Source organism: Ostrea edulis, chromosome 10 (assembly GCF_947568905.1).
Source record: "Ostrea edulis chromosome 10, xbOstEdul1.1, whole genome shotgun sequence".
Taxonomy (NCBI): domain Eukaryota; kingdom Metazoa; phylum Mollusca; class Bivalvia; order Ostreida; family Ostreidae; genus Ostrea; species Ostrea edulis.
In genome coordinates this window covers 36613140-36626853 of record NC_079173.1, presented here as the reverse complement: position 1 = coordinate 36626853, position 13714 = coordinate 36613140, and the positions used below count along the sequence as shown (strand labels likewise).

At 36.0% G+C, this 13714-nt stretch overlaps 1 protein-coding gene across 1 annotated transcript; it reads left to right on the top strand.

The window, feature by feature from the left end:
- Positions 1–10408: 10408 nt before the first annotated feature.
- Positions 10409–13055, top strand: LOC125647767 (uncharacterized). The gene is made up of 2 exons (XM_048874584.2): positions 10409–10796; positions 12318–13055. The coding sequence occupies exons 1-2, from the start codon at positions 10539–10541 to the stop codon at positions 12477–12479; spliced, it is 420 nt and encodes a 139-aa protein (XP_048730541.2). The 5' UTR covers positions 10409–10538; the 3' UTR covers positions 12480–13055.
- Positions 13056–13714: the final 659 nt, after the last annotated feature.

Sequence of the window (13714 nt, the reverse complement as noted above, 5' to 3'; positions counted from 1 at the left end):
TTTACCGACATGGTAAGAATATTTGCAGTATGTATATATACAACTATAACAGTCTCCATATTCCAATTTGATAATTCTAAATATGGCTTTCAGATTGATATATGTATATCAATACATACATTTTCAACCCCAAGACAAACAATTAAAAAAAACACACACAAAAAAATACGCCTTTCGTATAATTTGATATATTCCGTTATCATATTAATCCGACAACATATCCATCTATGATACTTATATAAGGCGTGATTATTCCGTATATACAAAAATGTATACTTTTGATTTATATCATCCTTTTGAAAGGGGTGATAACTCGCTTCTTATTCATATTATCCCTAGCCGCCCACCTCGTACTTTTTACTTTTCATTTTCTTTGACATTTGGTTAATCATGTTCGCAGTGTGACAAATAATGACGCATAAAAAGTATTTCCTGTACTTTAAGGAAATCCAATTATTTCTTTTAATTGAATCATTAACACAGAAATGTTGAAATTTTTATGACCAATTTCTCATGACGTCATTTCATTCAGATAATTTCCAATGTCTTCCTAGAATTTTGGGACCACGCTTCCCACACCCTTTAGGCTACCTTGTAAATTTATACTTAGGTACATGTATTTATCTAACCTCAGAATTCTCACCTATTTCCGATGAACTCTCAGAATTGAAAAACTATAGGACTGTAGAGGAAATGACCGTGAATGAAATGTGCTATTATACGCCTCTTTTTGAACGCTTTCTTTCGAGCGAAACAATGAATTGTTGGTTAACGGTAATTTGGGAAACATAAAATATATAGGTTTGTTTATGAGCTAAGTTTCATAGTTTACACGTAAATCGGCTACAGACAGATCACGAGATAAAATCCATCTTGTCAAATAATGGGCAAATATCCGATCTTCAGTGGAATGGAGGAGGGACCACAGCTAGAGACGATAGATAAACCCAACCATGCTACAAACAGCATCTGCTAACAAGTATCATTCAAAGGTGACTGCTCAAACAAACGTTCATAGACGAAAATTAATGTAAATGGACCCTAATTAACCATGAATGTCAGTAATATTGATACCGTATGCTCGCGCCAGTGAGAAAGTTTCCCAGCTTGCTTTCGGAAGGTCGGTGGTCTCTTCCAGGTACATTGTATCTGGGTTCTCTCTTCCACCAATAAAAACTGGGCGCCACCAAATGACTGAAAAATTGTTGAGTGTGGCGGAAAACATCAAAAAATAAAAGATACCGTAATGGCGATTACTTTGCTAAACATCACCCTGATTCTACGCCCAATACTCGGATCGATGGATTGATTAAATATTGTTTAACGCCCCTCTCGAGAATATTTCACTTATAAAAATGTAGGCCTATGCACGGCGCTTATGGCATTCGAGCAGGGAGGGATCTTTATCGTGTCCCACCTGCTGTGACACGAGATCTCGGTTTTTGCGGTCTCATCCGAAGTACCGTCCCATTTAGTCGCCTTCTACGACAAGCAAGGGGTACTGAGGACCTATTCTAACCCGGATCCCCACTGGAACCCAAGAACTCTGAAATTCATATAAAAATATGCTGGAGTTCCTCATTGATGATATATCCGTAGTCTATGGTAATCAGGTCTTCCAACAGTCTATTTGAATTTCCATGGGGACGAATTGTGCTCCTTTGTTTGCTGACCTGTTTTCATATTCTTATGAAACACAGTTTATTAGAAAGCTTCTACATGAGAACAAGCTCTTGCTTATCGAATCAGTTGAGAGATATAAACACCATATGCAGGTGATAATGGAATATTGCTACATAGATATGGGAAGTTGACGATTGAGAAGCTGAAATCATCCCGTTTATCATACAGTTAGTTTCCCGTACGTAGATTGATTGATTGACCATACCTTGTTTAACGTCCCTCTTGAGAATTTTTCACTAATATGGAGACGTCACCAATTGATATCGGTGACAGGGGTGAAGGGCTTCAAATTTAGGCCTATGCTCGGCGCTTACGACCATTGAACAGTAAGGGTTCTTTAGTGTGCCACACGTACTGTGACACAGGAAATCCGTTTTTAATGTCTATTTAAAACATAGTAAACATACCGTGTATCGTCGAACTGGAACGTCAGGACGAAGTGATTATTTCAAGAATACGTATTCGTCATTCATATTGACACATTGTTACGCGATAGAAAACTTCAGCTTAAATGTAAATCTTGTGAATGTCCATTAATTTCACATCACATTCTTTTAGAATGTGGTGATTTTTCACCCATACGAAATATGGTCGTTATAATCATATAACCCACTATTGGGTCAAATGCTATTTGACGTGTTTCATACCGATTGCTAGGCCGTATTTGGCACACTGGGTTTGAATACGTATTGCACCGTTTACCTGATCAAAACATAGGGCTCACGGCGGGTGTGACCGGTCAACAGGTGATGTGTACTCCTCTTAGGTACACGATCCCACCTCTGGTATAATAATAATATCATACTTATATAGCACCCTTTTCATACACTATGTACGGTCAAAGGTCCAGAGGTCCGTGTTTGCCCAACTCTTTATTTTGTATTGCTGTTGATATTTATGAGGTCTTCATACTGTTCATTGAGAATCATATGATTATACAATTTTATTTAGAAAGTTTTTACAGAAAACATTAATACTTTTAGAATGTAGCTGCTTACATTGTGACATTTTTAACTTAATGCCCGTTGCATGGAAAGTTTAAGGGTGCACTGTGTCAAGGATCACAAGTTCCCAATGCCCGTGGCACGGAAAAGATCGTTTCTCTGATTTTCGAATGAGTAGGAAGGCTCACTGGGGGCCGTCAGGGAAACTCCAAAACTCTTCAATAACTAACATATTTCATTTAGCTGGCCGAAATATTGCCACAACGGCGTTAAACCCCAATCAATCAATATATCAACCACTGGAAGCAAAAGGTTATCACTATCATTACAATTACCAGTATTTGAGAATGATCCTACAAAAGGGTTTCATGGAAAATAATGATTATTGGATTTGATTTTCAAGCACACGAAAACTTTTTAGTATATAAAAATCAAGACTCGACTGTCAAGGTAATTCTAATGGAGTTTGTATTTGATTAATATAACATCACATAACTTTTTAAAGCACTCAACCCACTACAAAAATCAAAGACAAAATAATTACATCATGTTACATTAAAGCTGTGAAAACATTCTGTTTTTGTCTGGTTAGCATTTTGTGGAGAAAATTCCAAAATAAATACATTCAATAGCGTATACGTGTACATGGAGATTTCCTTCAGTTTTATAACGGATCATTTGTTTTCACTGAGCGTTTGTAATTAACAAAACAATCACCTACGATATGAACGGTGCAAATTACCAAATTGTTTTTTAATACATTATTTGTGTACATTACGTCTTTATATAATGAAAAATGCATAGCCAGTGATAAAAAGTTAAAATCTGTGTTCAAGACTAATTATCTATTAGGCGATTTACAAAATTTCTCGATCACCAATTCCAAACAATTTTTGCGGGTTTGGTTATAACATAAACAAACACTATAAACTTCTCGATGGTGGCTGTGAACTTAATATTGTGGTAATTTGAACTTTTTGTCAAACATTTGAGAGTTCTCTACATGTACATTTATGTTAAGGATTGCTTGTATATCACGTTTCAGAAAACTTGAGAGTGTATTTAAAACGCAAAGGAATATACTTTTAAGTTTGTAACAGAAAAGGATTAGTCTTAAAAAGGTACTTTTTGAAATGCTGGTTCTACGCACAAGTATTCTGAAGTTGTTAAGATAAAGATGTTGGGTCATGGGATTCCTCATTGACAATATGTACGTGGCCATGGTCTTTGGTGTCCTCTGACATTCTTATCAAAGTAGAAGGCTATCGGCGGGTGTGAATGGTCAACTGGGGATGCTTATACCTCCTAAACATTTGATCCCACCTCTGGTGTGCCCAGGGGTCCGTGTTTGTCCTACTCTTAATTTTGTATTTTTTATGGGATTTATGAGATTGATCACTGTTCGTTATCGTCGCTTTTTGTCCTCCTCCGCAACGCGGAAGGGGACATACACAACTGTAGAAATATCGGTGTCCGTCCGTCCGTCCCACTTCACTTTGTGGACGCAACTCCTTAGAAAGCACTCAGTGGATTTTGTTCATATTTTGTAGGATTGTTAGTCACCATATGTAGTGGATGATATTGTGCCGGCATTTTGATTCGACAATTTGTACAGGAGTTATGGGACTTTTTTAAATAATTATGTACATGCTACACTATAAGAACACTTTGTCGATGTAACTCCTCAGAGAACGCTGTATGGATTTTGTTCAAATTTTGCAAGATTGTTAGTCACAATATGTAGTTGATAATATTCCACCACAATTTAGATTTTACAAATTTTACAGGAGGTAAGGGACTTTTGTGCTTCAACATTTTTTGCGGCGGCGGGGGACATGTGGCTACCTGTAGCAATCTTGTTCTTTTAGATTAACACAATGCAAAGGCTAGATACTCAGAATTATTGGGAAATAAACAGAAACTGGACTAGAAACACTAACATGATGCGCTAAGTAATGTTTACGCTTTGAAAAGATTTATCCCAATACAGTAACATACAAATTGAATTAGATAAAGCTCTCACAACACTACTCTGATTCTACACTCAAATTCTCTGAAGTTGAAAGTAAAACGATGGTGGAGTTTGTCTATTTTGTACGAAGCAGATGTGGAAGATTCTATGGTGTCTTTTATTTCGAGTTCACGTGGATATATCAAATTGACATATAAATGAACTTGATTATTGTTAATGGATTAAACGTCGTCGATATATCTATATGTCGAGTTGAAGGCCACAGCAAGAGATTTTTTTTCTTGTAATGTAGCTTTTGAATAAATTCTGGTTCATCAAAATATAAAAGCAGGTCAGCTAACAAAGGAGCATAATTCGTACTCATGGGGATTACAACAGACTGTTGGAAGATCTGATCACCAAATACTAAGACGATATTGTCAATGAGGAACTCCAGCCTCTTTTAATAACAACTTAGATTCAAAGTGGTGTTTAACAAAGTAATTTTGAGATATCAATATTTCCTTTTTCCATTTTTATTGACAAAGCAACTAGGCTATGATGTCAAAAACTCTAGTCTTTAATTTGTCACGAGGAATGGTTGTGCAAAGTGTTGAACAGTCCTAAGTTTTGATGTGGCTGATTGGAGAAATTTTTTATGATTTCAAATATATTAAAAGGTCTTTAGAAATTTTTTTGAATACACCACTTTGGGTATAAATTATGTTGTTGCAGAATACGTCTGCAATTTCTCCTTCACAACTGTTGATATTTTCATGAGGAGCAAAGATAGGGGCTTGGTAGAACATTTACTGGATCCAGTAATGTATCTTTGTTTGTAAGGGTTTTTATGTAGTTTAGGAATCCAGTATAGGTACGGTAACTCATATTCATTCGACCCATTGATTTTTGGAATCCAGTGTAGTCAAATTCAATTGTTGAAATCAGATTAAAAACAGAAACAAAAGTGTTAAAGCAAAACTTTTAGAATATAATTGTGTCACTGATATGCTTCCATACATCCAAATCAAAAGTCTAAATTGAATGCATGTTCCCATTCACTGTTTCGTTTACAAGCGTACTACATACAGTTTTCAAAAGCAGGTACTCTTGAGAATCAAATATGATTTGCCGTTATAAAAGTCATGTTCACTACATATTACGCTATACATGTTGTTAATGTTCTATGTCTTCCTACATTTACATCTCCGTGCCTATGATTTACATTGCTTTTTAGTATTTTGAATTATTTTATGAGATCTTTTATACCACCTTGAGCAACACAATGTATTGTAAACATCTAATCATGATTTACTTGTATAAGGTTGTTACCCATCAACCTCTATCACATATTCTGCGGGGGAAATTAACGACAACTTAATCATTTTACATTGAAGGAAGTTGTAACCCCAGGATGTCATTATACGTACCACGTGATACCAAGCACCACGTCTTTGGGGGAAGCGGCCCATTTAGCCTTATATCACCAATTATTGCACATAGAACACACTCATTTTCTTGCGCGGACAGAAGGTCAAATATATTTGTATGAAAAGGAGTAAGGATAAAAGTCGGAGGTGTTAATTGGACGCTGTTGATTTTGTATTTCATAATAGGTTTTACCTCTAATATCTTTACTAATTCTAACAATAACCGTTTCCGCATGAATGCGATGCAGTGAATGAATCTTCATAGATATACTATATCTATTTCAACGGCTGGGAATTCCGACAGAAATTAAATTAGAATTATGTAAATACAAAAAATAAATTTCATATATGAAAATACATGAGGGTATGAACTGCATCGCGTCATGTCAGCGTACTATTTATGAAGCGTATGCGGTCTTGAAGCATTGCAAATCATACCCTCATGTATTTTTAAGAACGAAACTTATTTCTTAAATATACGACAACTAGCGGTAGCCCAGTGGTAGAGCATCCGCTTCACAACAATGAGGACGTCCGTTCGAGCCCCGTCCGTTCCCTACTTTGAAAGCTGATAATTGAAATTCTAATTCAATTTAATATGTATGGGGCCTATTGATGCGTCTCCCTACTCCTCACATTAAACTTACTCCAAGTTACACCCCCTTAGTATACTGCATGCTATGGATGATAAAGCATAAGCAGGAACATGAGCATTATGAACTGCATGTTGTGCATTGAGAGAAAAGATCTAGATTTACTGGTACAGTGTATGCTGAAATATCAGAGGGAAAGTGAACATATCCTTGAGCATGGAAAAAACTTAACACTCTTCTTTGAACCACTGTGAATTATCGGAAAATAATTGAAACCTGGGTCAGCACTCTGTGAACATCATTAAATGATAATGAAGTATTGTACAAAAGGTCGAGGCTATCCGATAAGCAATATAGAAGTGTTCTACATATCACAACGAGGCATTGTACAAAGTATCAAGTTTATCCGATAAACTATACAGGGGAGAAGCGTTCACAAGATTTAGTGACAGACCGACGGACAGAAAGTACAAAAACAATATATACCTGGAGGAGGGGAGACAAAACTATAGGTATGTGAAATGTGAAGATAACGAACAGTGATCAATCTCTTAACTCCTGTAACGAATATAAAATAGAGAGTTGGACAAAAACGGACCCCTGAATATACCAGAGGTGGAACATGGTGCCTAGGAGTAAGCACCCCCTGTCAACCTGACACACCCGCCGTGAGCCCTATATCTTGATCAGGTAAACAGAGTAATCTGTAGTCAAAACCAATGTTCCAAGAACGGCCTAACAATTGGTATGGTTGATTGATTAAAGGTTTATGCCGTATTAGCAATATTTCAGGCACTTTAGACAGCATTTGGCCCAATGATAGTTTGTATCCAATATAATGACCATAGAATTTGCTAAATGCTGACTTTAAACGAGACTGTTGAAACCAGATATATTAGATGTAAAATTGTAAACCATAAGATAATTCTATATAACCATGGCCACAGAAATATCAGAAAATCACATAATACAAGTTCGATGGTAGTGACCTATTACGGTTAACCCCGGTCAATCTTCTTTGATCCAACCTTGACCATTCTATGCTGAAGGATATGTTCATAAAGGACGACTCGCTAATGACCACATAGTGGAGTGGTTTGAAGCACGTGGCTACTCAGTGAAATAATTCTCAATTCATTCCCATGTTAAACTAAAAGATATCGTAACATGCAATATTGTACTCATCGGAAGGACCTGGTATGAACACCACAACACTCCTATAATAGGATGTAATGCCTTCATTTAACTAGAAAACTGGCTCAGCCAGGAAATGCCCCGCCGAGAACTTAATTCTTATACCAAATGTTCCATTGCTAACGATATTAATAGCTGAGAATTTAATTCATATACAAGGTATACTAGTGCTAACGATATTAATAGCTGAGAACGTAATTCATATACAAGATGTACTAGTGCTAACGATATTAATGGTTGTAATGACAAAGACGGGGGATTGCGTTCCTTTTCCTAAATCTGCATTTTCATGTTCCATTACAGGGTGTGTGAAAGTGCTGTAGCTTTGAACTCATGACCAAAATATGATTGGTGTCTTCCTGTAATGATCAACTACCAATGTATATATTATGAAAACATTCGATCTCGGGGGGCATATTGTTTTTCTTCTTTCTGTCTGAAACTTTAACCTAGATAATAACTTTTGAACAGTTAGTGCTAGAGCTTTGATATTTCACATGAGTATTCCTTGTGACAAGACCTTTCCGTGGGTACCAACATTTCTTAACCTGTGACCTTGGATTTTTAACTACTGAAGCGGAAAGATGTATTTGTTATGTTATCTTTATTGCGAGAGTTATCGCCCTTGTCATTTTAATTGCTTATTAGACATACTCAAATAAATATTTCATGATGGTTAGTTTTGAATTAAAGTACATACAATTATAATCATTGTGTGTTTCTATAGTCGATTCTATAAAGATTAGCCAGTTTGGGTATGATTAGTATTTTGTTTTAATTTATAAGTAATTATACACTACGGATCATTATGGTATTGCGGATATATAGGATTCTTCTACACGTTGGGTTAAAGAGGAGAACGGTTCTAGAGGTAAAACTCAACAAACCCTGTAAAATACGTAGAAGTGTGCGGGACTTCCCTACATACTTTGTACGTCATAGTAGTAAGTGTGCGGTCATCCCTGCTTATTACTGCCAGAGTGTGTGGTCAAATCCTGCTCTGGACTTGGCATCTCATAGGTACAAGTATGCGGACATCCCTGCTTGTTGCTGCGCAAGATCAGGTGTGAGGACATCCCTGCCTGTCTTGTGGTAGAGCTCTGGTGTGCGGAAATCCCTGCCAGTGTCTCAGGTTAGAACCGGTATTCATATAGTAATAGGTGTGTGGTCATCACTGCGCAAGGGCAGGTGTGCGGACATCCCTGCTTGTCCTTGTGGAAGTGCGCTGGTGTGTGGAATTCCCTGCCAGTGCACTTGTTCGCTACCAGTCAATGGATCCTATATAGGCGCAGTACAACTGATTAAGTCTGCGCATTGTACAATATTGCAGCATCTCAGGGCTATCCGTTTCTATCACGGGTACGAGCCCGCGGGGGTTCACAGGCAGTGACCTCCCTTGCACGTTACACTACTTTTAAGATTTGATATTGGTCATAACTTCTAAATGGTGAATATGACCAGGTAGAACTTTCATATTGCACAAGAGCATTTCTTGTGACAAGATCTTTCTACTGGTATCAAAGTATTTGTCCTTGTGACATTGACCATCTTTGGAATTGGCCATTATCGTGGGCATTTGTGTTTCACAAACACATCTTGGATGGTGTTTTTTATTTATTGAAAACTGTTAACTATATATCGTAACAACGAAATTGAAGATGGGGAAACAGACAGACAGACACCAGATATGAATATGTTGTCCTTTGATAAACCTTTTAGTAGGATATGAAAGTTCTGTGTTGAAAACTTTTCAAGATACTGCGTTACATATTCACTGAACTAAACTTGGAATTAAAGATAATCTTTGAGCTTGTGACCACAATTTCTTAATAATTTTATTTAATCGTTAACTACATTTAGTTGATAAAAGGTCTATATTTAAAGATTTACGATTTTCATTTCACAAAGAAAGCATACTGAAGTTAAGAGATGGGGTGTGTTATGATCTTGATCGTTGCCTTCATAACTCCATAATCTGCAAGTGTCTACTTTTATAAAAAAACATCTCTATAGAACATGAAAGCCTTATGCTGTAAACTATTTAAAAGATATCGTGTCACAACGAAAGTAATGGCGATGAAAAGGAAACTTTGATTTCTATACGAGCTTCCACATTTCTATAGCGGGATCCTAATAAAGTTGCAATTCATCACCTTACTGTAGATTGGTTACTGTTTGTTAGGTGGAGGGTTATTTTCGTGGTCGTGATTTGAACATACCCACGAATAGAAATCATTAATGAACAAGAGAGACTGTCAAGTACAATGTCTAGCAACGCTTTGACCTAGAAACGAAGTCCCAGTGAACATGCTCATTTTTCTCAAACCACGAAAAATATTCTATGAAAAAAGATGATTAATGTAATTTAGGATATTTCACACTCAAGGTTAGTGATAATTTTCGTTCATTTATCAATTGTGCTTTAGCTAACGAGCTGATTTATTTATGATTAAATAGCAAATTTTGAGGTTGATGTCGGAGAAAGTGAAACCTCGTAAAGAACCAACAGAAGTGCGTCATACTGACTTTGATGAACAAAGAGCGTTGTGATAAGGACCAAAATAATCTATCATTTGATTTAATTTTCTGTTGAAAGACGAAATCAAAAATGGCTACCGGGTGTAGATGAATCGCGTGTTATTTTCTCCTATGGTAATTATTGGAGATTATGAATATTGTTAAACTGGTATAGGGACAAGGCATATTCCTGCTTTGAAATTTAGTCACCGAGAACATCCTCGGTATGCTGTTGAAGGCGTCCATTTTTGTATTGTTCCTGGAAATGGTGTGTGGTGAGAGGGTTTGCATTTTGTCAGGAGACCAATTTCACTCTGTGAGAACTCTGCCCGAGTGTGCTTTTTTGTGCGGGATAAAGTCCGGATGTTCAGTGTTTAATCTGTGTAAAAGCAACGAAAACAACTTATGTGTGACGTATGAACGGCAAGGGGACAGCGCATGCCTGAATATGTCGCTGCTCCTTCGTTGTTTGACTTTCATAAAGGTAAATTATCCAAGCAAAATTGGCAGTAAATCATATCTAATTCAGGTATTATATCATTATAGTTTTTTGTTTTTTTTACTTCTGAAATTAATTTTATTCAATTGAGTATCGATATTCATACGATTTCAAATTAGCCCACACAAATAAGACAAGGTAATTTAAGTGCTGTCTATTGAGATAAGACTAAATTGCAGATATATTACACTTGATACGATTTTAATCTGCGAAAATAAGTATGTTTGCCTGTGGAAGTGTTTGGCAAATAATTTTCTCGATTAATAATTGGGTAAAACTGTCAAATTACTCCTTTGTTTAAATTACATTAAACAAAACCCGGCATTTGGATGGACATGTTGTGCTTAAGGATTCATGCATGTGGATATGTAGTTTTGTGCAGAAGCATTTGTAGTTTTGAACTTAGATCGCAAAAAGTGATCGTGGTTCATCTTGGGGGCAACGTTCTAACATTATGCATACCGTGACATTAACAGATTTTTTAGCTTCTCTCGGTTTGTTTTATTTTCGTAACATTTACATGTTAACGATGACAAGGGTCAAAACGCAGAGAGAGAGAGAGAGAGTTATGTGACACGTTCAATACGATGGTTATATGACTAAATTAAAGGACACATCCTCGTTCTGATAAAGTAATTTTGGTTAACAACTAATGTACATGTAAATAACTCAGCGAAAGACTCTTACATCATCTGACCCTCATCTTTCTCAACGTTGAACAATTTTCAACTAATCTTACGACAATTAATCATGCTATATAATACTTACGTAATACATTGCGTATATTTGGATATATAGGAAATACATCTAAATAAAAAAAATTTCAAGAACCACAGGAATAGAATTTGTCAAATTGAAATGCAACTTCCCTCGTAGTATTGATTCAATTTTGTTCAGACCAGAGTGCTGGAGTTTACTCAGCTCTATATAGGAATGTAACCGGTATAATAAAACTTCATCAGGTGAAGAATCACAAGTCTACAGTTAGTGTGTATCCACCTTTAGATTCAAGTCTGTTCCTGTTGTAACATGCAGGGACCTTGGTGGGGTTAGAACGAAATGGATTTCTCTTTCATATTGGCATGCAATTATTCGTTTGCAGTCTTAAACCGACACACACATCCTCCTCCGATTCAAGTTATTGATGAGGTAGTGTATATTAGATGTTCTGGGTTTGGATCAGTGATTGGTTAAACATTAAATGATATTTTAGAATTATTATCTTTAATTGAGTTAATGCATGATTAAATGTAGTCCGTTGAATTGTTAACTCTAAAGTAGAATTTCCTTGGTTTTAAATTAGAACATTATGATACTATTGAGTTTGTAGAGAATTGAATAATCTTAATTTTTATCACGCCAATTCCCTTATATACACATCATATTAGATTAATAATATACATTATTCTTATCTTTTATTCAATATGACTTATCGTACCATATACAAAAATATAAATTATACTGGCTTTTTACTAATAATAATACTTACTACTTTATATGAAACAGACGGAAAACACATTCCATACATCATCAGCAAGTACGTCTCAACCAACAACACCCATGTCAGCACTGATGTCCATGTCAACAGCTTCAGGAGATGACATCACGATTTCGCCATCTTGTGAAACGCACCCAGAGCTTTGTCAACACGTTTCTGGAAGAAAATGAACAAGAACCTGATTCAGAATAGAATTTTAAAAAAAAAATATGACAATTATCTTGCTGTCTTACGAAGTTCAGCAATAAAGTGGTTCAAAGTCAACTTTGAAATAAAAAACACCCCAAAATGATTAATTGTTTTGGGTTGAAGCCATTTAGCAATATTGCAGCCATTTTACGGTGGTTAATTTAATGAAATATGATCGGTTCTGAAGAGTTTTGTGTTTTCTTGAAAGCTTCTCTTTGGAGAAACGATCCTACGGACATAAAGGGTTTGAAAAACAGGTATAAGATACAATATTTCATGTATATAAGCAGTTGTATTATAAAAGCATTCATTTGGTGTTGTAAAAATCGCATTCTGGTAAAAATTGTTATATAATATGATCTACGATATTTGCAAACTTTCTTACATGGATGACATATTGAAAAGTCTAATTCGTATGGGCAAAGAATCAGTACATTCTAAAATGATGTGTCGTATAGTTTATGGACAGTCACAAGATACATATTCAGGTTGAAGTTCTCTGTGAAGTAGGTAAGAATGTGTCAATTTGGAATGATAAGTATTCCTGGAATAATCATTTCATCCTGGACGAAGTTGTACGATTGGTTTACTTTGTTCTGAATGAAATAAAATGTACTTCTGTCTTTAAGAAAGCTTTGTCTTTCCTGATCCAGCGGTTCTTTAGAAGAAATGTTTAGAATGACCCACGCCACAAATTGCACATTGTCTCCTCTAGATCTTGTATTGATTGAAACAGACACAATGATTCTGCAGATAAAAATTGTACAACGATGCTGACAGACAACGGACACATTTTGATCAAAAACGTTCACTTCAACCCTCGGCCAAGGAGAGCTAAAAACCATGGGAAACAATTTTATTGTCAGGATAACAACGGATATATTTTATATCGCATTCTGTAATACGTAGTATGCATGTGAGAGTTTAAATCGTCAGTAATTTTACCAAACTCATTTTTGTCTCACTACCGCCTGTAACATTTCCGGAGAACGACCTCTATGTGGATTGGCAGTGATACGATAATGTATCATGTTTGTAAATCACCACTATTCAGCCAAAGAGAATTAGGTTGTTTCAGAGCATGTACTAGTATTGACACCCTTGCATATATTGTCAGTAAATGAATTATACTCACGTTTGCCGCCAATATTTTTGTTGATTGGTACATCTCATTATGGGCGACATTATGTGTTGAGGTCACAAATCAAATACATGT

What these genes read in the sequence shown, in the direction of transcription:
- LOC125647767 (XM_048874584.2), top strand. Translation starts at nt 10,539, where the DNA reads ATGCTGTTGAAGGCGTCCATTTTTGTATTGTTCCTGGAAATGGTGTGT. An exon ending in GTTGTTTGACTTTCATAAAG is followed by an intron (nt 10,797 to 12,317) that starts GTAAATTATCCA and finishes TATATGAAACAG; the next exon opens with ACGGAAAACACATTCCATAC.